The following is a 25,567-nucleotide window of genomic DNA, read 5'->3' on the forward strand; positions in this document are numbered from 1 at the left end:
AAAGCCATGGTCTTATTGTTATGACATGGACCCTGAGCCTACTGATAAGCATGCAAGTAATTATGTAGATGTATACTGAAAACCCTTGGCAATCAAAATATACATATCCTGAGACCTTTGGAAACCTCGAATACTACTATGACATGAAATTTCCCATAAAATACAATAAAGGTAACCTACAGTGATTCACTGTGATGTGGGAATAATGGCCTTAAGCCATTGGCTTGGTGTCTTTACCAAATGATCTATCTCCCCATGACAGCATCTAAATTAGCCCAATTCAATTCCGTGTTTCGGTGACCTTATCAATTTTTGAAATTCTTCTACTTTTGTTTCACTTCAAAAGAGTTGAAACCAACAATTTGAATCTATAACTGCCTAAAGTTATTTCACTGAAAGTAGAGGGAGAATTAATAATTTCATCAATGATGCTAGTTTCTCGAAAGAGTATTATGTGTTAAAATTTTCTGAGGCAAAGTGGTATGATGAAGAGAGCAAGCACTCAATTTGGAAACAGAAACTTTCTTAAAATTTCTGTAATGTACACTTACTAACTATGGACTCCTATGGATTTCTTGACTATTCCATGTATTATTTTTCTTATTCATGAAATGAGACAGTCATTGCTTTCAGTGTCACAGGATTGTTGTGATAATCAACAGAGATAACTACTAAGTGCCTATAAAAATATATGGTTTCACAGATAGTAAAAACAGTATATTTCCCTATTAGGCAGATCTTATATTTAAAGACAAAAATCTAAGCTTGCAACTTATTTTTCCCCCTCAAATCTAGTGCTAGGTGAACATTACTATTTAAGTGGCTACTGTTATGTTTAAGTTGTATAATTTAATTACAGGTCTATCGATAGACTATGTGGAAAACAAACTTTATTGGATCAGTTCGGGAAATGGAACCATAAATAGATGCAACCTGGATGGTGGTAATTTAGAAGTAATAGAGTCAATGAAAGAAGAATTAACAAAAGCTACAGCCCTAACCATCATGGGTAAGTGCAATGGTTCTATAGCTAGGATGCTTCGTATTGACTGGGGGTTGATTAATTATGACCTGTTAAAAGCTTAGAAAAGTTACTGCTCCATTAACACCAGAAGCACATTCAAATTACACATCTCTGTGAGAGTTTTTTGTTTTGTTTTGTTTTTCTTTTTTTAACCTTGCAAACAGACTTGTAAGATTATCCATATTGGGACTTTGTGCTCTTACCAGTACAAACTTTACCATTATTAATTCTGGGCTGTGACTTGTATTTTTTTACAATTATTTTCTTTATTCTCATGCAGTGTTCTAAAGTATAAGGGCCTTGTATATTTGTCACAATAAAGTCAAATTTGGCTTATCTCTGCCTGTAAAGGATAGGTTGATCCACACAGATAATTCAAAAAACAAGGCCACAGAGCCCATTGACCAAAGATTGAAATTATTCTCCCACAAATAATTCTTTCCAATTTTTAGGGATGAGTAGAGATCTTATAGACTTGAGCCTCATTTCCATTCTTTTTGCTTCAGCCTTTGGGGAAAAAAAGATGCTAACCAGAGAGACAATTAGGAAGCTAACAGGGAGGTATGGCTTTTCATAGAATAAATAATCAACTTCTATGTTGATATTGGAAGCTGATTTTTGAAATGCGAATTTTAATTAAATAACAGTTCAAATTTTTAAAAGGTGTAAAAGTAGATTCCATTAAAAAAAAAGTGCTTTTTGGTTAGAACGAATGGCTGGCTCTAAACTGGAGTTCAGGGTGGGTCAGCAGTATGATTAGAAATTCCACATAGAATCTTAGTACTTCGGTTTGGTTACAGGAAATTAGAAACTGATTTCATATTTGGAATTCTAAACATGATATATTCAGGATAGCATATATACAAACAGTGTGTGTATATGTACATTCATATACACGTGTGTGTATGAAAGCCAATTCGAACATATATCTAAAAGGTTATTTATATAGGTGATAAATTAGGTCTTTTAAATCAATATTCCATAATCTTCACCTCTTTTATCCTTTCCCCAGAAGGAATGTTAATTATTTTTGGCTTTATTTTCACTAACGACTGTTGATGAGTATATAAAGTTTAAAAGTACCTAGTTGTTAATCAAGAAAGATACAAAAATTTATTCCTTATTAAAAAAAGTGTTTTATCACCTTGACTTCAGTTAAATTTAAAATATATTAATGAAAGTAAATGAGGTTTAGATTTGCAAATTTTTATTTAAAACAGGAGGAGAGTGGGAAGTAAGAAAAAACATTTTAATTTTTTTTTAATGTTTATTTATTATTGAGAGACAGAGAAACAGAGCATGAGCATGGGAGGGGTGGAGAGAGGGAGAGACACAGAATCTCAAGCAGGCCCCAGGCTCTGAGCTGTCAGCCATAGAGCCCCATGAGGGGCTCGAACTCACAAACCACGAGATCATGACCTGAGCTTATGTCGGACACTTAACCGACTGAGCCACCCAGGCACCCCAAGAGAAAACATCTTAAATTCAGTTCAGTTCAACATGTATTTAGAATCTTTTAAGTACAGGCAGTGTACTCGTCTCTGAAGTACAAATATAAACATGGACACTATTCTCAAACAAAACAAAATGTATATTTCTCTGAGGGAGAGAGAGAAAAGAGGATTGTTTCAACCAATCATTAATCACAAAGAATGATTCAGTTTCGGTCGCTGAGAAATGCAGATAATAAATATAACTGCTTTTATCATAAAGTAGTGAGAATCACATGGAAATGTATGTGAATACACTTTCAAAAAAGTGGAGTTTGATACAAACTTCAAAGGTGGAATCTGGCATCACTTAATTTGATCTTTAAAACATTCCTTAATTTTACCTCCTTGGACATTTGCAGATATCTGACATAGTGTGGAATCAGACATTTAGTAGTTTTCTTTTGTTAAGTTTTATTCCTAAATTGTTGTCTTCCAGCTATCATTGTCACAATTTTTTTTATTGTTTCTTAGAATTAGTGTTTCTTTTCATTTATTTATTTATTAATGTTTATTTATTTTTAAGAAAGAAAGACAGAGCATGAGCAGGGAAGGGGCAGAGAGAGAGGGAGACCCAGAATCCAAAACAGGTTCCAGGCTCTGAGCTGTCAGCACAGAGCCCTATGTAGAGCTTGAACCTACGAACATCGAGATCATGACCTGAGCCAAAGTCAGATGCTTAACCAACTGAGCCACCCAGGCACCCTAGTGTTTCTTTTATAAGAGTTTTTGACCAGGGGAGGAATTTAAACTTGTAAAAAAATATGTTATTTTAAAAATTCCCCAATTTTCTTTTTAGCATTTGGACATTTCCTGTACTGTTTGTATAACACGATGTTGCCATTCTTTTCATTGTGTGTGTTCAGAAGTTGCACACACACACACACACACACACACACACACACACACGGATTGTACCTAACAAGTAGGTTATTTTAAAGCAGAAATTTGTTTATGATTTTCTTATAAAGCAATATGGAAATGAGGTTACTTTATATTACTCAGCTTCGCCAAATTAATAAGAAAATTTTGTTTTATGTATATGTGTACATATTTTAAATTACCTGGGTAAAAATAGCAGAGTTTAAATTCTGCAGCAATCCCCAAATCACCACCCACATTATGTTTTTAAAAATTTAATTCCAATATATCTTATGAAATCAACCCTAATTAGCAAATAATATAGCCAAGAAACAATAAATTAGAGAAAAATGTTAAAATATGTTATAACATTTCAAAGAACGCTGTTGACTTATACACACACACACACACACACACACACACACACACACACACATACACATTGCCTCATAGAAAAATGGAAAGCTTTATAAAAGTTTCTGCTAACGTGATTGGTACCCACCCTGCTGTTTGCAAATGAATACTAAACTTACGGAACTCGGAACTCGATGCTATGAACAAAGTCTCAAAAATGGAGCAGCATTCCCTTGTGGCAAAAGAAAATAAAGTTTTGTTCCTTGATAAAATAGAAGAGAGAAAGTTTTGGGGAAATCATAATGCCTGTGTTGTGTCAGCACTGTGAAACTGGGAATCCAACCTTGCATAAATTAAAATTCTTATAAAAGTGAATGGCCATGCATGTATACCCCTCCCTGCCACCATAATTTCATTAAACCTTAAAGAGAAAAATATAACTAAAATTATCAGTGCCTCTAGGGTCAATAATGTATTTGATGGATATATCAAAATACATCTTTAGTTGGAGGTTTAAAACTTACAGGACAATAACTTGGAAAAGCAGTCTAGGAACTTCTATTTTACAAAGTTTCCTAGTTTGGCCCTGAATTTGCCCTGCTGCTCAGATTCCCCCTTCTTTGAGAACTTCTCTTTCTCTTTGGGGGTGGAAGAAAGGGTGATGACCTGTTTCCTGCTGAGGCTGAGTATTATAGTCATAATAAAAAGGCAATATAAAAATAAAACAGAAGAGCTTTACAACTTACTATCCAGGGGATTACTGATGATTATAGCTACAAATGTTTAAGAAGATATTTGCCTACAGTAATACTGAAATTACACATCTGGAAAACAAGGAAACAGTTGTGCAATGAAGCTACCAGTTATATACCAGCATATACTGGCTCCTCCGACATAGTACCCAAGCAATGGATGATAACTAGCTGAAAGTTTGTGCTACACTTAAATTTAGATGTGGTTTTCCTGAAACTGAATGAAAAATCTTAGACATTTCTTATCATTTTTTTCAAACCTCAAAGATTGTAAATCGTCACTACTTAGAGTTTCCAGTTTTACTTGGAATAATATATACAAAATAAACTGAAGAGAGCTTTCAAATATTGAAATCAGGTAAAAGAGAAGTCATTTGGTAATACCTAGATTAAATAAAGTAATCGTTTGATGATTGATCCAAGTCCAAGACCCCAAGACCAAGATTGCTCTATCCAAGTTTCACAAACACTTTGATACTTCTTAAAAGAAGTAGAGCTTAACTTCTTTCCCTTGAGTCCTTCCTGGACCTAGTGACTCATTTCTCATGAATAAAATAAGACAAATGTGATAGTGTGTAACTTCAGAGAGAAGGTCATAAAAGGCATGAGCCTTCCTCCTTGTCCTTCCTTCCTTGGATGGCTAACTCAGGGGAAAGCCAGATGACATGTCATGAAGTCATCCACACAGCCCAGTGGGAAAGTCCACACAGCAAGGGACTGAGACCTTTCACTAACAGCCATGTGAGTCATTCATCTTGAAAGCGGAAACTTCATTCAGCTCAGTCAAGCTTTCACATGACTATCACCCAAGCCAATGCACTACAGCAACCTCAAGAAGAGACCCTAAACCAGAACCACCCATATACCTGCTCCCAAATTCCTGATCCACAAACACTTTGTGACATAGTAAATGTTTATTGTTTTAAGATACTAAAGTTTTGGGAGTATGTATTACAATAGCAAAAGATAAGTAATTTGTATGTCATTGCATTTACAGAACTCATTCATAAACAGATTTATAAAATCCAATACTTATTTAATAGAGTCAGAATAATTGTGAATAGTAAAGCATGTCAGGTATAATAAGACATAATGTCATTTGTACAGTGACTATTTGGATGAGGACTCTTAACACATTTTGCCGTGAACTGAATGCCTGTGTTCCCACAAATTCATACGATGAAGCTCTGATGTGATGGTATTAGGAAATAGGGACTTTGGGAAGTAATTAGTTCTTGATGATGGAGTTCCCATGAGATTGGTTCTCTTCTAAGAAGAAACCAGAGAGCTAATCTCTCCCTCAGCCATATGAGGACATAGCAAGGAAGTGCTGGCTGATCTTGGGCTTCTAGCATCCATAACTGTAAGAAATATATTTCTGTGTTTTGTGCCATTTAACCTATGATGTTTCTGTTATACCATTCCAAATTAGTCAAGACAATTTACCAGGTACTAGAGTTAAGCTCACTAGCCTATTAACTTGGAACATCAAATTCTTCCCCATTAAAAAATATATATATATAATAATGACCTTGCCAATTGTCTTTCACAAACTGTCAGAGTCAACAAAAACAATAATAACTGCTTTCAAATACAATAGCTGGCAGGTCTAAAGTTATATCTACTACTTATTTGTCTTAGATATTTTTCTCAATATTTAGCCATTCTTTTTATGGAAATTTTCTTTCATAAATATACTTCAGTTTCATGAAATAATGATACTCTAGAACATTTTTTTACATGACTTTTAGATGGTTAGTGCTATAACATAGTGTACAGTCAGCTCTGCTATATTTAACTATTGATTACCTAGATGCAGAGCTTTTTTGTTTATCTGTATGCAGCTTTCCTCATAACTTTGGGCATTTTCCTGATCATTAATGCCTGCAGGAGATAGTGAGGTAAACTTAAATTAATCAAGTTGCCATTCAATTTTAAGTGCCTTTGTGAGGAGAAGGAAGAAGTTGAAACTATTGACTAAAATTAGGATTTGTGAGTTATTTATGGATTATATTTAACATACTATTCCTTTTCATCGTCAGCATATGCAGTTTGAGAGCAGAGTCTATATATTGTGTTCACATTGAAGAGAAAGTTAGAAAAATCAATTTGTGGTACTGAGAGAAAAGACACACATTAAACAAATGAACTGGCAGAAACAGGTTTATTGGTATTTGGAGAAAATTAAGATGGAATTCAGGAAATAGTAGGATGGTGACTAATCTGCATTTTGTATTTTTTTTGGGGGGGGCATGGAAGATACGGGCCAAATGGACCACAGATTTAAAATAGAAGTGAGGGTTAGGGAACTTAGGCAAACTAGAAGAAATCTGTATGTCTACATAAAAAATCCTTGGCATTTATGGATTTAATGGTCAGCATCTTATTTAATCACAGGCTGATCTTGATATCTTCCATTAAAATGTGTTGTGGAGTTATTTGTCAAGCTTTTATAGGGCAAGAGTTTGAGTTCTGGGCACTCCAAGAGGTATAACCTTGAACTTAAAACCCCATCCCACACTCTTAAGAGCTATTTATTGATTGTTCTTTGTTACTCCACTGTATATGCAGTTCATCTCATTGAGATTCAATTGTGCATCTAGTTTTTGTTTGGTTTTATGATGCTATATGACTTTTGGAAACTGTATTTACAAATGAGAATACCAAGTTAACATTGCATGTTCTCCTTGAATATTGTCTGAAAGATCTTTCTCTGCCCTATAGTCCTTCTAGCTGGACTTGGAATCAAATTGACATGAGACAGAGTAACAGGAGAAAACCAAACTTAATAGGCATATGCACAAGGAGTCCACACAGACATGAAGTTCCAAAGACAATGAGGCAACATGAAGCTTATATGAACTAAGAAGAGGGATAGGGGCCTGAGGATACAAAGGGGATAGGAGATGTTTAGGGAAACCAGATTGCTCTACTATTGCAGATATGTTTTTTAGGTAGTAATCTCGTCCCATTACAGTCTCTCGTTTCCAATGTAAATTTAGGCAGTTGTGTGGGAGGCAAAGAGCTTTTCCTGCATTTGCTGGGTTTTGATTACTTTTAATTCAAAATAATATTTATGTCAAACTGGCCCATCGTGGGTCAGCCTGCCCTGGGCCTCTATAACGTCTATGCATAAATACAAAATAGGTAAGCAGTGTTAACGTGTGATTAAATCAACTTCTAGAGTTTAATGTAAGAAATCATTAAAGTTATTATATTTATCCATTTAAAAAGTGTGCTTTTGATATCTACTATTCACTAACCAGCTATGGATCTGGGACAATTACTAAACTGTGGTCCTTTATTTTCTATTCTGCAAAATATGAGCTAGGACCATATGAGCTACAAGATCTTAAAAACCTTGTATGATTTTATTGCTCATGGGTTGATCCAAGGTGCAAGAAATAGTTTAAAATAAACTGTTAATTAATTGAAAGCAATACTTGAGAGACAACAAAAATTTTGAATAAAAATAATATTTTCTTGTGAAATTATGCTAATCAGAGTTCATATTAATGTATTCTGGATGTGAAGCAAAAATATTCTATTTTGACTTTTCCTTGAGAATTCAATGGATGTTTACAACATAGAATTGCTTAGATTACTTGTCTTAGGTTTATACTTTTTATAAATATCTAAGTAGCAGTCTCCAATACCTATCTAATCTTAGAATCACTTGCAAAACTTGGTAACTTCTCTTTAAAATAAAAGAAAGATTGAATCACAGGTAAAGGCAAAAAAAAAAATCTTTATTCATTTTCTATGAATACTTAAGCTCTCTCAGCTGAATTTTTCTGTTCTCAATCACAGTTAAATATACTATTGATCTGTTTCAAGTAGCACTTTGCCAGAATAAGCTTAATATGTAAATATTAGAAGGATATTGAATTTTGGCTACTGTTAGGATCAATAAAGGAGAAGAAAAAAGCATGTTCCATGTGCATTTTCAGTCCCCTATCAAAAACAAACTCAGCCCTATGATGAGTAAAAAGTTGGCTTCTCACTTCTGCTGATTTGGTTATACACACATTTGTTTTAAGTAGGTGTTAACAAAATAAATGAATCGTTTGCTCTTTAGGGAGCCCTTGAAAGGCTTTAACAAATATAACTCCTAACAACATTTGATTATACTTTTCATAGGCTCACTTCACAGATTTGAGGTCATCATAATAGCTTCTATGGAGATTCCCAGTACATGGATAGTTTGTCTTGGGAAAGCCAAGGTTGACAGATTAAAATGCTTCCAGCACCATCTGAGTATCAGAGAAGGTCATATTTATTTGCTTAAGAATGAAAACCGTGTAAATATTGTTGGGGATGTAGATGTTTCCAATGTTCCCACAAGAGATTCTATAAAAAAACAGTTACAATGTCCTGTCTCTCTGCTGACTGAAGGAAATGCTAAGCTAATGGCAAAAAGAATTAGTCTTTACCTACTGATTTCTCTGTTTTTTGATGTTTTTTTTTTTTAACACATCTATATTCTTTTCAGCAAAATATCACTTGGTGTAATGACTGATGTTAGGATTTATTAAAAATAAAGCATATCTTTTAAGTGGCCAACTCCTGATTTCAGCTCAGGTCATGATCTCATAGTTTGTGAGATTGAGTCCCACATCAGGTTCTATGCTGACCGTTCTCAGCCTGCTTGGGATTCTCTCTGTCCCATCTTCTCTATCCCTCCCCTGTGTGTGTTCTCTCTCTGTCTCTCAAAATAAATGAATAAACATTAAAAAAATAAAGCATAGATTATCTAGCACTTAGTTTGCATAAGTGTTATGAATTTCCTCAGATATATAATATACCTCATAAATAACGATAGAAATGTGAAAAGATATATATGTACAATAAATAATTGGCTTGCAGAAATCATGAAAAGCCCCTTTTATTTCTGCTTTACTTCCTGAAATAAAGGAAGGCAGGTTCTCATGGCATCTATGGGATATTATTAATGATAGCAAGTGACAGGCTACGAGTGTGGTGCGTTTGTCTTGCTATGAACTTAAGGCTGAGCACTCACAGATTCAAAATACAATTCAGTTTAGAAGGATCCTATATGTTGTCTTCTTATGATAAGGTGACAAGTCTGATGACTTAAGAGTTCTTGACTTTAATAATCCACCTTAAGGAGTCATTTCCTGTTTTGTACAAGGCAAGTCCGCTTTACATGTTGTCAAATGCAGGGTTTTGTTAGTTTGTTTTGTTTTTAAATCAAAGCTTGCCAAATATTTCTCTCCCTCTGACTGTGAAAAAAGGTACACCTTAGGTTTAAACAAGTCCTTGCTTCTTGTGAAAAAATTTTCCTCCCTTTCTTCCTTTCCTTCTTTCTTTTAATCCTCTATCCCTTTCTCTGTCCCTTGAGTTCAGTTTTCTTCTATTACTGATACCTATGCCCCTTTATTTGTTTTGTTGCTTGTTTGTTGGTCTGTTGGCTTTCCTTTCACAGTCTAGCTAGGTACTTAACAACTTTTGTTTGGGCTACTGCAATGGCCCCTTAACCTTTTTTTCACTCTCTGAATCTCCAGTCTCCAAACTACCAAGACCTCCTATGTTCATACCCGCTGTGGTGCCACCTACTTCACCATAACATTTCACAGGCTGAAAAGCACTCACAGCTTAACTCCTTTTCATTCACCAAAAGTTGTCTGTCAGGGCATTATTAGTTTCACCTTAGAGAGTCAATAAGATTTGTTAAAACCCAAAGTATTATTAGTCCCACCTTATAGAAAAAGAAATTTAGGGTCAATGGGATTTGTGAAAATTCATTCCCCTGGGACTCAGCTCAGATCCTGACGCAAGTGCTGTTTCCACCTCTAGGAAAAGCCTTCCTGGTCATAACTTGATGTTTCATGTGATGCACCTCTACTCCTGCTTCTGACATTCAGGTGCGATACATCCAGGAAAACTTTGCCTATATTTGATTACACCTTACTTCTTTCTTTTCTTTTAAACCTTGTTTATTTATTTTGAGGAGAGAGAGAGATAGAGAAAGAAAGAAAGTGAGAGTGCAATCTGGGCAGGGGCAGAGAGAGAATCCCAAGCAGGCTCCATGCTGTCAGCCCAGGGCCAGACAAAGCAGCTGGATCTCACGAATCATGAGATCATGATGTGAGCCGAAATGGAGAGTTAGATGCTAAACCAACTGAGCCACCCAGGCGCCCCAATGCCCTACTTATTTCTATTTGTCTTTCTATTTCTTGCTCCTGTACGAATTTCCATATTTATCATCTACCCTAATGGGCGAAATGCTGCCCATCAAGGCCCACTTCAATTTTTACCTCAGTGTGATTTGAAATTTTTCTCTCTTCTGAACCCCTTTGTATTTTCCTAATGTAGTAGAATATATATATATATATATATATATATATATATATATATATATATATATAGTTGTTTCTAATGTGTGAATCTGTCTCACTTCTCCATAATTTGGGACATTTTATTCATATATGCATCATTCATGATACACAGCAAGATGCTTTACACTGAGTACATTTCAATAAGTAGTAATAGAATGTATGAATAAATAAAACAATGACCATTTACATGCAAAAACATCTGCCACAGCAATCAAAATGTATTTTCAAAGCATGCATGTTTATGCAGAATGATCACAACCATAAGTCTAATATAGAATTTAAATATGTATTGAAATAAACTTTAAAAGAAAATACTTTATAATATAATGATTTGAATTGGAAAGGGAAAAATGAGGAATAAGATGAAGGTGTAAAATATAGTCAATGATTTCTGGCACATAATATATATATATACACATGCATATAGAAATGTGAGAAAGAAGGGTTATATTGGATTGTGTTTGTTCTCAAAGAAACTAAACAGCTTAATGGAAGAAGAAAATCAAATACAAACACACACAAATAAAAGACTTCCAAAATGAAACAAAAACTTTAGTGTTTGGAATGTTTTAGGCTCTTAAAGGTAGTCTCTCACAGCTGGGTCTAACAGCATTATTCTCTTTAATAATAATAATTGACAGTCTAAATAAATAAAGCATTATCGTATTTAATTTACAAATCTTACCTCATGTAATTCTCACAGCAATCTCTAGAGACAGGTAGCATTGGCCCTGTTTATTCAAGAGGTCCCAGCAGAGTCTCAGCTAGCTTCAATTAATCACTCAGGGTTACCTAGTTAATAAATAGTGTAGCAAGCTTTCTAGTCCATCATTCCTAGACTTTAATGTCTGTGTTTCTTCTAGGAATTTGTCCTGTAGACGTAGTTACACTAAGATGTATGTACACTGAGATGTATATAAGAATATAATTTGAAATTGTAGTGAATACAAAAGTGAGGGGGAAAAGCTGTATATCTATTATAAAGGACTAGCCAAATGAATCATGAAATATCTGTACAGTGAAATACAGTGCAGCTATTAAATATGGGGTACATCTATACATTGATGTGAACTATTACCCAAGATAGATATTTTAATTATAATAGCTAGGACCACAAAGTCTGTAGAGATTGCTCCAATATTTATTATATGTATGCATTTCTTCACTTAAAAATACAAATTTAGATATGCTTTTAAATCATATTTTTGTCCATTTTGCTGCACTGTTTATTTCAGTAACTATTATTTACAGAGCATCTACTCTCTAAATGTACACATACTAGTGCTAATAGGCATGGTACCAATGCAAAGAATATATCAGGACTGCAGTGTGACTGCTGGAAACAATGTGGAGTGTCCACGGTCAAAGCTGGGTTTTCTAACATAATTCTAACTTCAAAGTTAGAGCTCTTTTCACTATGCCAATTATTCTCAACCCAAGGCAATTTTGTCCACCAGGGAACATTTGGGAATGTTTGCAGCATAATGCACACACAACTGCTAGGTAGAGAGGTTGCTGCTCTCACTCTAGTGGGTATAAAACAGGGGTACTGGTATACATCTTATAGACACAGTGTAGCCCCCTGTAACAAGGAACTATTTGGCTCAAAATTCCATCGCGCTGAGGTTAAGAAACCTCTATATCAAAAACATTCCTTGCATATTCTCTCTTTTAAATGTAACAATGAAAAAAGGAGTTTGGATTTGTGTATCTTATGTTTATACTTATCTTGATCTTATCTATTGTGTATTATGCAGGCAGTAATTTATTTGTCCCAACTTTGATTCATTACTCATTCAACAATTCATCAAGTGACTATTATGAGCCAGGCACTAATTTAGGTACAAGGAATACAACAGAGCTTACAGCAGGTAACGAATCCATCATTAAGGGGCTCCTATTCCCAGTGGGAGAAAACAAGTATATAAGCAACTACACTACTGAAATAAAGTTTGTCAGGTGGTGAAAGGTACTAATGGAGAAAATTCAACTGGGGCTTATATAAGAATGAGGAGTGCAGAATTGAACTGAGAGGAAGGAGCCAGAAAAATTACAATTTTAAGTAGAGAGGTCGTGGCAATTTTTACTAGGAAATGACAGTTGAACAAAAATCTGAAGCGAGTGAGGGAGTCATTCAGGAATCTGGGGGAAGCACATGTAAGGCAGAAAGAACAGGAAGTGCAAATTGACTATTTGACCGTATTTGTGAATACCTGTTGCTTTTAGATGGCGAGCCCAAAACATTTTTTTAATGCCGTAGGCATGCAATTTACTTTCCCACTCCATGAAATTTTATTCTGCTTAATTAAAAAATGCTTGATATTACATTTGCTACCACTAAAGCAATTTACCAAAATAGAAAACATAGTTAACTTATGCTTATAGTATGAGCTAGAAGTAGTAATTTACAGTAACTTCTGTAAAGGAAAGATTTTAGCTTTCATGTTTAAGAAATTCTTAATGATGACGAAATCAGTTCTGCTGCATGTGTTTTCTTTATTTCCAATTTATTACATATAATGTTACTGTTGATAATTATGCATTTTAATAGGAAAGAAGAGAAATTTCTAGTAAATGTGATTCTTTCAAGCTGTTCTGGTTAATGTTTATGGAAATTAAAAAAAACATTAAATCAATCATATGAAGAAAACAATAGTTACTTAGAACACTTAACTTTGAAGAACTCTTAGTTTGTTGCTTTAATTTCAGAGGTTTTAAAATTAAAAGCTTTAATGATTTATATTTTTTTGGAATTGTTTTTATGTCACTTAAACTTATCCAGGGTTAGAAAGAATATTAACTTATTTAAAAAAAAAGATTGAAATTTTTTTCAGAGAATGATTTCTAGACACCAGATCATATATTTATAAAATATTACTCAGAAAGAATTCATGAAAAATGGAATATAATATTTGAAAATGATGCTTTTAGTTAAGGATCGTTAAAACAGATCAGAAAAATTACCCCAGTTGCTATCTCAAGGGTTGAAAAAATGTGAATGCTCTTAGACATATGAATGATCATCAGTGCACTTGTATTAGATGTTTACATAATTATTGTGCTTATACTTGAATTATGTAAGCGTATTCTACTTAAAAATATCAGTAATGGAAAGCCGAACAAACAACATATCACTTAAAAAGATTCAAATGATATTCTGTTTACTTAAAAATTGTGTTTACATCTACTTTTCAAGAAAAAGATCCAGTGACTTGTTACACTTATATTGCATCTCTATCTGTAATTTGACATATGGAAACCAGTTTATTTTAAATGCACTATAATTATGCTATATATTTAAAGTAATTCTCCTTTCAAATCATACTTTTCAAAAAGGGGTAAGATACTTTTTAGTGTACACCAAGCAATGTCACTTAGTGTAAAGAACTTCAAATATATCCACCTGAATTTTCTAAGCCATCAGTCTTCTAATTGCCATAACACTATTCATTAAAGTAATGGTAATATATGAAATATATCCAGGCAGTTTGCCCAGCACTAAGTATAGTACATAGTTGTCTCCTCTAAGTACTCAAACCACCATTAATGAAAACTAATAGCCCATCAAAATTTACATTAAAAGTACTACGAGAAATCTCCAAAGGACTATATGTGATACTATTCCAGCAATTTTTGTCACCTTAAATTGCTGTGTTCCAATATGTTGCTCTTCTTAATGCTAATTACCTAACAGAATGGATAAATACTACAATTGCAAAGTACATCATAGTACTATTTTTGTAACTAGATTATAATTAGTGATCAGAGAATGGTCTCGTTAACATAAATGGTGTAATTAAATCATCTCAGCTTTACCATACTTAAAAGCATTAAATAGTGATTGTCTCCCCTTTGTAAACTATTAAAGGTTAATTTTTCTGGAATCATTTTTCAGGAAAAATAAATTTACATTGTTCATATTTATAGCATTAAAAAAGTGTATTTGAAAATGCATATTTTTTAGTAGAGACATAATTCTCTATATTGCCCCATGTCTCCTCTTTCATTTTTAAAAAGAAGAAAGTGTTTAGACTAGAAAAAGGCATATTTTAGATTTATAATAGATTTTTGAGTTAATATAATTACAACAGCAGTGTAATGAATATTGAAAATGAATCAAGAGAACCAAAGAGGTCATTCCACAAGTCTGCCACTATACTACACGTATTATCTAATGTTGGGATGTAATACATAACTTGGAATCATAGTAAGATTTGGTGAATATTATTCACTTAAACTGTAGTTAAACATTAGGATTTGAGCCTTTTTTGCTATTTGGCAATTTTGTTCAACTCAAATTAGACTTAGATGGCATTTGATCACAAAGGATTTTCTGGGACCGTCTCTACCTAGATTTAGGTAAATGAAAACCAAAATATTGTATCTGGGCATCAGTATGTTTAAATTTCTCCCCCCCCCCTTTATAATTAGCATTAGACCAATTTCATTATAATATGAAGAGAATATTAAGCATTACAAAGTCAAAATAAATGTCGTCATTAATTTAATTCTAATTAATAGTGTTCCATATTTAAAACTATAACCATTCAAGGAATATCCTGAGTAGTATGGGGAAAAAATGAAAGAGCATAAATCATGTTCACCTTTTAAAAATACTGTGCTTTTAAATTTTCAAATTATATGTAAAATTGTTCCATGGAGCTTACAATATAGATGTAGCAAAGATGGAAAATACTCAAAAAGGCCAGTGATGAGATTATTTTGTCCTGAATTGACTCCAAATGAGATTATATGTGGGAGGAAAAAAGACTGTAATCGTGGAATAGAGGTAAGAGCTTTGCCTAAAAGATGTGATGAGATTTAGAACGATAGGTAGGTGACCCAGAAACCTTTAAAAGAAGACTCTTTAGTTAGTGTAGTAGCAATACAAAAATAGTACATGTGGCATAGTAAGATCTGCTAAGATTTGAATTTGGAAGAAAAATAAATTTGTTGTTGTTGTTGTTGTTTATTTGTTTTTAAGGATGATTTGACCTTGTCATCACCAAGATTGCCTTTAATGGAGGCAAAAATATAAAAGACCTCTTAAGCTGGCATATTTCTTATATTTCCATTGATAGACAAAATACATAAAAGCTTTTTTATAGAAAGTAGGAATAAAATATAGTTTCAGTAAAATTTCAAAATTATTTAACCATGTTTTATTACTTGAAAATTTAGGGGAGCCTGGGTAGCTCAGTTGGTTTAACCTCTGACTTTAGCTCAGGTCATGATCTCCAGGTTCATCTGTTTGAGCCCCTGCTCGGCTGTGTGCTGCCAGCTCAGAGCCTAGAGCCTGCTTTGGATTCTGTGTCTCCCTCTCTCTCTGCCTGTCTGCTGTTCACACTCTGTCTCTCCCCTTCTCTCTCTGTCTCTGTCTCTGTCTCTCTCTCTCTCTCTCTCAAAAATGAGTAAACATAAAAAATAAGTATCCCTTTAAAAAAAGTTATTTGGACAACCAGCCCCCTTGAGAGATGTATTTCCTTTTTTGAAACAGTTAATACACCTCCAAATCATTTTCCATGCAAATTAGATCTAAGCATTAATATATGTGTGTACTTTGTGTGCATAGGTGTGTGTGTGTGTGTGTGTGTGTGTGTGTGTATTTTTTTTTTCTCATGATACTGTGCCATCTAGATTTGTTCCTGGGAATTCTGGTGTGAGAAATCTACTCAAAGTTGGAGATTACTTGGTGTAGAATGACAAAAATCACCTCTCCAGATCATCTTTTTTCCTAAAAAAACATTTGTATCAATAAGGTGACAATTTTTTCTTTCAATCCCAAATGTAATGATAAATGTATTATTTGCAAATTTAGAATTATATTTATTTTTCAGAAACATTATATTGTGATTTATTTCAAACATAGAGTCCTTATCTAGTAGTTCTCTAGATATAAAAATGAGGGCATAAGAAAATGATCACATAAGGATACTCATTCTGAACTTCTCCATAAAGGGCACATGCATTCTTCTTCACTTTGTAATTTATATTTAAAATATGACATTTATGATTTAATAAATTATAAAATAAAGAATTATAGAATGATTTTTACTTTACAAAACATTTTTTTTTAATTTTCTATTTCAAGAGCATGCTCCAGCTGGCAAATATCTATCTCATCCAACTCAGTTGAAAGTATTGAGTTGCAGTCACATAATATTTTCTGATTATGTAAATGGCAATTTTTTCCCCTGATATGTGCCATAACATGGAGGATTTACATGTTTTTATTTTTAAGTGAATGTATATATTAAATTATTTGGGAAGGGCAAAAACATGTCAAATGGGAACACCAAAGATTATTTGTAACTATTCTTAACCTTTTTCCCAATAATTTGTTTATATTTAGACCCATACATATATTTCTATATCAGTGCATTTTTTCATATTAATCATTTGTCAGCATCAGAAGAGTTGGATAGTAACTGCAACAACATTCATAGTTCAATAATAAGGACAGAACAGCAAATTATCCCATTTAGAACAGCCATTTAAAGCAATTTGAAAAATAATGGAATCTTATAATATACTGTGTGTTCAAACCAGAATAAAATGCCAGTTGGTTAATTCTCATATTAAAAGAAAAAAAATTGCTCAAAAAGCACACTGCAAAGATGACTTAAGTGAAATTTAAGTTAAATAATATTAATGCAAATACAGTAAATTCTTTTAAAAATGGGCAAAAATAGTAACATTTTAAAATATCAAGAATTTTTATTGTAAAACTGTGGTTTAAGGCTTAGGTTAAAATTTGACATATTTAAAAAATAATTATATATAAACTTCATTTCACTTCTCATTTGTCTTAAACACTGCTTTCTCAATCAATGAATGTTTCTACAATATCATTTCTATGTTTACCAAATATTCTACTGTATGCCTATATATTTCATTTTTTTATGTTTATTCATTTTTGAGAGACAGAGAGACACAGTGCGAGTGGGGGAGGGGCAGAGAGAGGGAGGGAGAATCTGAAGCAGGCGCCAGGCTCTGAGCTGTGAGCACAGAGTCGGACATGGAGCTCGAACCCACAAAGCAGGAGATCATAACCTGAGCTGAAGCCGGACATTCAACCGACTGAGCCATTCAGGTGTCCCTATGTGATATTTCATTTAAGTAATCACCTATATACAGTTAAGTTTTTAAAGTTCTTTTCTTTTTAATTTTTTTTTGAAATTATACATATTGTGATGGCTGTTCTAATAACTATTATTTGCTGAGCTTAGGGTACGGTTTTAGATGTAGCATTTCTAGGTCAAATTGTTTACAAACTTTTAAGGCTTTGCCATTCATCTTCTTTTGCTCTCCCAGATATTTTGTCAGTTGATAATAGCAGTGGTACTATTTTGGCCTGCTCTCTCTCCTCACTTGAGCTATCTGGTTAGATGCCTAGTTTTCTTTATTTCATTCAGAGTGGCATGGTTCTCAGACCCTTCTACAACATGACTGTTATCTTCTAAGCCTAGTTCCCGTATTTCAGACTCTTTCCAAAAACTAAAAAATATGACCTGCACATAATAATAAAGATATATTTAGGACAAGATGTACTGAGATTAATATTTCCTGGGTGCTATTTTATGTGGTATTTGATTACTAGGAACAGAGAGTTTCATTCTGCTTATCTCTGTTTGGAAAACAGTAGACTTTCCGGGAAGTCCTTGCCAAAGAGGTACTATTTGGGCTTACACTTGAATAACAAGAAAGATCTAGCCTTGTGAAAATTCCCAAGGATGATTTTCTGGGCAGAGAAAATAGCAAATAAAAAGGCCATTAGGGCAAAAAATGCTTGCATGGTGTGGTTAATGTGGCTAGAGTGGCAATTTATTCTAAAAGCCAGTTGAAGGGTTAAATAGGAGTTTTATAATTAGATATATTTTTAAAATGTTATTTCAGAGTGTGTGAAGAGTGGGCTATGGGAAAAGCATGAATAGACACTAGAAAACTTCAGGAGGCTGTCATAGGAGTTCAGGTGAGAGACTGTGATAGCTTGGACTAGTGTGGTACCAGTAGAGGAAGAAGGAATGGAGGTCTTAGAAAGACTGTGGATGCAGGTAAATAGAATGTATTTTAGAGGTAAGGCTCACATCTGCTTTCAGTTTAGGGTGAATTTTCTCTCAGTTGTGCTTCTCAGCCTGGTCCTTCAAAATGTTTCAGACTCTTTTTAAAATAACTTCCCTGAGATACTGTTAACAAACTAGTTGATATGGGATAGCTAAGACTGCCATAACAAAACACTACAGACTGAGTAGCTTAAACAGTAGAAACTTATTTTCTCACAAGTCTGGAGGAGGGAATTCCAAGATCAAGGAGTCAATAGGCCTCCTTGGCTTGTAGATGACAGCCTTCTCACCAGGTCCTCTTGCGGTCTTTACTCTGTGCTCATACTACTGATCTTCCTTCTTCTTAAGCTGAAGCCAGTCCTATTGAGTTAGAATCCCACCCTTCTGACCTTATAAACCTTAGTTTCCTTTTTGAAGATCCTATCTCTTAATGAAGTCACATTAGGGGTTAAGGCTTCAACATTGAATTTGCAGGACATGCAATTCAGTTCAAAAGAGGAAGATTATCACTTAACCCTCTTTAAACCTTTTTTAAGTAAGGGGGGGGGGCCTTAACACGGGGAAAATTATTCTCTTAAATCTTTCATTTAAGCAATGTATAAGTAAATATCAAACAGAGAAGTTGTTTTCTTTGAACACGGATAATCTCACTTGTTTAGAATTACAACTGTAAATCAAAGTTCTAATATTTTATTTTCCCTACCCTAATAGGTCATCTAGGGTACAACTTGGACTTGGTGATCACCTTTGGAGTGATCACTACAGGCTATTAGCATAATGATTTTACACTGTCAAGAATTACACTACTAATTTCAGCCAACTCCCACATTCATGATTATGACTAGTATAGAGGAGAAAAAATAATTTTCCATTTACTCTTGTAGGTTCTTGGCTGAGAGCCCCCTGTAATAAAAGGGAAATTAACAGGAGAAAAAATAATTTGTATGTGTGTACAAAAGCCCCCTAAAGATAGGAGCCTTGAAAGGCAGCCAGATGATTGAGGTTTATATATTATCCTTAGCTAAGGAAAGAGGCAAGTGTCTTGGGCTTCAAAAGGTAGAAGGCAATTCATGGGGAGGTGAAAAGAGGAAATATTTGGTAAATGTTACCTTGCCATGGACAGAAATGTTTCTCAGATAAAAAAGTTATCGCTGGTATTAGCTCTCTTCATGGTACAGGCCTCCTTTCGAAACATAAATGTCGTTTACAAAAGGCTAACTTATACTATCTTCAGAGCTTCTCCTGTGTCTTCTTTTTCCGAAAATAATCAGCTCAAAAAACCCTTAGGGCAGAGGTGGGTATTTTCAGGTTGCACCTCATGCCACCCTTCATTACCCACAAGAGAAGTAGTATAAAATCATAGAAAAGCAATGCAAATCCATCCGCCATCTTAAAAAAGTAATTCCACACGGAGTCCTGCTAATATTGAGTAGGAATATTTTTATCAATTGTTTATGTAATAGAATCAATATAGTCACATATATGTTTCAGATTTTGTGTTGACTCATTTGTTTATTCAACAAGCTACCAATTATTGTCTTTAATATTCAAGTCATTTCGCTAATACTTCATATATTATGTGGGTGTGGAAGAAGTTTTCTCATTTTATACATGAGGAGACAAATATTGAGGAGACAAATATTGAAGGTCCAAATAAGTTTCTCAGGATCACCCAGAAAGTAAGTGTCATAGCCAGGCATCAAAGCAGGTATGTATGACTCCAAATTACATTCTCACCTATTATGATGACTCTCAGCCAGCTTTAAAAACTGTCCATGTGCCCGGCATTGGCATATGTATGGAAGACAAGAGTTAATAAGACATAATTCTTGCCCTGAAGAGTCTTAACGTTTTAAATAAGGAGGCATAAATGTAAATTAACAAAGTGTTAGGGGATTATGAATGTTACAATAGAATCATACACAAACCACAGAACACAAAGGGTCAGGTGAACCACTCTATCTTTTGAGGGCAATCAAAGATTCCAAACAGAGGTATCATTTGAGCTGAGTCCAAAAATCTGTATATGTGCCCACTATGCAGATAATGGGAGTAGAAGTGAGTGTAGAAGTGGAGGTAAGGAAGCAAACTGAGGGCAAACACAAAAATGCATAGAGATGTTTGAGAATCATCATTTTGGAAAATCATGCAAACTGTCAGCAATATATTAGCCTATTACCTGGGATAATGGAAAATGGAAGGAGGACACAGGTGGAACACAGTTCAGGCACAAGTAAACACAACTGTGATACACGATGAATATTTAATACAAATGTATTCCATCAAAATGTTCAAATTGTCTGCTCTATTTGAACCACGTAGTTTGCTCTTTCCTCCCCCTACTCCTGCTCTTTCTCCACTCCCTTTTTCTAAGGAGAACGGTCTTAGATAACATCAGTTTTCATTGAATAAACTCTGCTTTTTATTTTCTAAACACCCCAGCAAGCAGTTATTTGGAGCTGCTTTGTCTTTGTCAGCTAATTCCTCCCTCTCACTATAACTCTCTCCATCATTGCACGGATACTAGTTCACTGGCAACACAGTCAAGCCATCAACTTGGAAATTAAATTACCTACCATTCTCAAGTTTTTCTCCCTATAACCTCAGACTGCCCCCGCAGCTCTCAATGAGGCAGTGCTCTCACTGTAACCATGAATCGAGAGTGTAGGGCCATATCTGTCAGTTCAGGGTCATAAAGGCTTCAACACAGAATGCTGGGCTTTGTTCTGCAGGGCTCTCCATACCACCTTCACTGTCCTTTTCCAAATTCTATGTTTAAGAAAAACAACAAAAACCAGGTCTCAGCAAAGAGACTTATAGTTCCATCAAAGCCATAAGGAACAGATTTTTGCATAGTTCCAGAAAAAGTAGAGGGAGCTGCTCCTGCACAGAAAAGCAACGAACAGGCTAAGAGACTTATGCTGTAAGCAAACATAGCCACCTCTAATGGTCCAGGTGGAGGGGCGTTTCTGATTTGCAGTGGATACAATGTAAAAATGTAATAGTTCCTATATAATTGGAAATGATAGACTTGTCCTGATATGTACATATTTCTCTTATTCACAGCAGTTTTAATTATTTTTCTTTACAAATAAGCCGTCTTTTGGTTATTTCCTTGCATGTTTTTGCCATAACATGGTTAATCTATCCCTGGAAAATCAGAAGTTGACTGTGATTCAATATTCCTGGAACATAGAGCACTAGGAGCAGTAACAGATCTGGTGATGGAAAATTCATCAGGCATCAAATCATGGATGGCCTTTGTGCCCTGCTTAGGGGGTTGGCAGGGGAAAGCCACTGGAGAGTTTTAAGCAGCAGATTTGCATTGAACGCTCAGATTTGCTTTTTGGAAAGATCACGCCAGTGTTTGTTCAGCAATGAGAGGAGAATGAGAAGTGCTGAGGCCTTGAGCTAAGCAGTTTCATTGGTAATGGAGAAGAAATAAAACATTCTGGATGTAATAAGGGTGAAAAATCAAGTAGGCTTGCTCAGACTGGCTGACACTGAGGAGAGACCATGGAGGTGGTGAGGGACCAAAAGATGACTGTCTGGTTTTACCTCTGATGACTAAATGGAGGTCATTCAGTTTGAGAAGTTGTTTTAGTTGTTTAAGGCTGCTATAACAAAAATTAGTACAGGCTAGGTAGTTTATCAACATTTATTTCTCACCCTAATGGAGGTTGAGAAGTCCAAGATCAATGTGCTGGCAGATTCTATGTGTGGTGAGAGCATGCCTCCTGGTTCAGGTGATTCTTAGTAATACATAGTCAAAACCAAAGTTCTTTGTGTTAGAGATACTTGAAAAATATATTTAAAAAGAAATGTTTTCAAAAAGATAATATCAACAGGGAATGGGAGAGATGGCTTTATTTAAATGTTTTCTGAGTTATGATTTGTTACGGGAGATATTTTTAGGGATATTTATTTCCCCAGTCATTTCACATGTATTTAGGAAATTTCTAAATCGTGCTCAGTTCAAAAGAATGCAAAGCACTGTGAAGAACATAAAGAAGTACAAGACAGGATCCTTGTTCTCAAGAGCTTTCATCTCTGGATAGAGACTCAAAATTAATACAAGTGAAAAGAAGGGAAAAGCAGTAATTAAAAATAAAACTATGTGATTCCGTCTGGAGACGCCTCAGCATCAGTGGGAAGGAAGAGTCGATGTGAGATATGCCTAGTCTGACATACTTTGCTGCGGGACAGAAGGGTTCTACTTGTGCAGTGAAGGGTGCCTATATTGGAAGCACGTGCTGACAAAGATGGGGAAACCAACGTTTGTAAAAAATGGAAACATGCCTATTTTCACCATAGCACTAATAGAAGTTTTTAGTTATTTTCTTTCCTAATTTTTGTTAAAATTGTGATAAGAATACTTAGCATGAGATTCACCCTCCTCACAGATTTTTAAGGGCACAATACAGTGTTGTTAACTACTGGCACAGTGTTGTACAGCAGATCTCTAGAACATACCCCTTTTTTTATAACTGAAACTTTATACCTGTGGAAGAGCAACTTCCCCTCTCCTTCTCTCCCCAACCTCTGGCAACCATCATTCTAATCTCTGTTTCTGAGTTTGACTATATTAGGTACATCATATAAGTGAATCTTGAAGTGTGTGTCCGTTTTTGACTGGCTAATTTTACTTAGCATGATGTCCTCAAGGTTCATCCATGTTGTTGTATGTGACAAAATCTCCTTTTTTTTTAAGTATTAATTTCCTTAGAGCAGTTTTAGGTTCACAGTAAAACTGAAAAAAAAAATACTGAGATTGACTATATATCTCCTATATTCTTACATTTATAGTCTCTCTCGTTATCAACATTCTGTACAGGATATTTCCTTCTTTATTAATGCTGAATAATATTCTTTTGTATGTATATACCACATTTTGTTTAATCATTCATCCTTTAACAGACATTTAGGTTGTTTCTATATCTTTGCTATTATGAATTATGCTGCAATTAACATTGGAGTGTTAATATCTCTTTGATATCCTGACTTCAATTCCTTTGAATATATACCCAGATGTATGGGGTTGCTAGGTCATATGATAGTTCTATTTTTAATTTTTTTTGAGTAACCCCCATACTATTTTCTGTAGTGGCCTTGCCATTTTACATTCCCAGAGCAATGTGCAAGGGTTCCAATTTCTCCATACCCTTGCTCACATTGTTGTCTTTTTTATTTTTTCTTTAATCATAGCCCTCCTAACAAATGTGAGGTACTATCTCATTCTGGTTTGGATTTGCATTTCTTTGATGAGTGGTGATATTGAGCATATTTTCATATACATGTGGGCCATTTGCATGCCTTCTTTAGAAAAATGTTTATTCAAGTAATTCGCCATTTTCAATCAGGTTATTTATTTTTTTGCTGTTGATTTGTAGAAATTTCATTTATTTCTTTCCTGTTTGTTTATGTATTTCTCTCTCCCTCACTATAACATAGGATCTATAAAAGCAGTCATTGTCTTCTCTCATTTTCCCACTACCTATATAGTACTTATAAATAAAATAGATGCCTGATATTAGTTGAAAAATGAATGAATGAATATTGCGAGGTCACAAGAATGGATTAAACACAAGTACTAGAGAGAAGTTGGAAAGAAATTTTAGGTGGAATCAATTCAGATTATGTCTTGATTTTAAAACTTGGTAAAGAATTTTAAATTTGAGGCAGTATATAATCAGGAAATTAGAAGAATCTTGAGCAAGGATGAGGGATGATGAAAGGTATGTTTTCAGAGGGCCGCAACAACCTAGAATACTTTTTCTAGGCTATCTGTAGTCCTTTTCGTGCTGGTCACTACTTAGATTCATATTATCCAAGTCCTCATGGTCCTTCCTGGGCATAAGGTTCTTTGGTCATGGTCCTCAAGGACATGGTTCTTTCTGTTCTGCCTCTCCTCCCATTTATATGACAGCTTTGTACTGCCCCAACAGAATCCAATTGGTTATCCATAGAGACATTTCACAGAGACAGGGCATAGTTTTGTGCTACTCTTAGAAGCCTCTCCTGCCCTGAAACTAATCTAGATTAGGTTACATGGCCACCTCTATTGCCCAGGAGGCTGCAAAAGAATGTGCTTGGCATTTCGAGTGTTGCCTGTGGAAATTATTCTTCTTTAGCAGAATCGACAGGAAGGAGAGCAGCTGTTGAGTAAACAACATGGAGTCTGCCACAGGTTGACTAGCTTATAGTGGTTAGGGATAGAGGTATTTTTCTTTTCTTCTTCTTCTCGTGTCTTCTTTTCTTTTTCTTTCCTTTTCTTCTCTCTCCCTTCCTTTCTTTTCTGTTTTCTAGTCAAGTCTGATTTTTGCAATAATGAATAAATCTGTGAAAATATGTGTGTAAATTTCTGTGTAGACATAAGCTTTTAACTACTTTGGGTAAATAACACAGAGTAGATTGCTGAATCATATGGTAGGAATATTTTTGATTTTGTAAGAAACCATCAAATTTTCTTCCAAAATAGCTGTAACATTTTACATTCTCACCAGCAGCGTATGAGGGTTTTTGTTGCATCACATTCTTGTTGGCATTTGGTGTTGTCAGTGTTCTGAACTTTGGCCATTTTAATAGGTGTCTAGTGGTATCTAATTGTTATTTTATTTTGCATTTCTCTGATCACATATGAGGTGGAGCATCTGTTCATATGCTT

At 34.5% G+C, this 25,567-nt stretch overlaps 1 protein-coding gene across 4 annotated transcripts in view; it reads left to right on the plus strand.

The window, feature by feature from the left end:
- Positions 1 to 25,567, plus strand: part of LRP1B (LDL receptor related protein 1B) — a 1,871,086-nt gene that overhangs the window by 1,321,376 nt on the left and 524,143 nt on the right. For all 4 annotated transcript variants that reach the window (XM_053909160.1, XM_053909154.1, XM_053909157.1 and 1 more), the window contains exon 32: positions 860 to 1,009. In XM_053909160.1, the coding sequence (XP_053765135.1) occupies positions 860 to 1,009 (150 nt within the window). The remainder of the gene's footprint in view (positions 1 to 859; positions 1,010 to 25,567) is intronic.

Source organism: Panthera pardus, unplaced genomic scaffold (genome assembly GCF_024362965.1).
Source record: "Panthera pardus isolate Hobbes unplaced genomic scaffold, ASM2436296v1 HiC_scaffold_10, whole genome shotgun sequence".
Taxonomy (NCBI): Eukaryota; Metazoa; Chordata; class Mammalia; order Carnivora; family Felidae; genus Panthera; species Panthera pardus.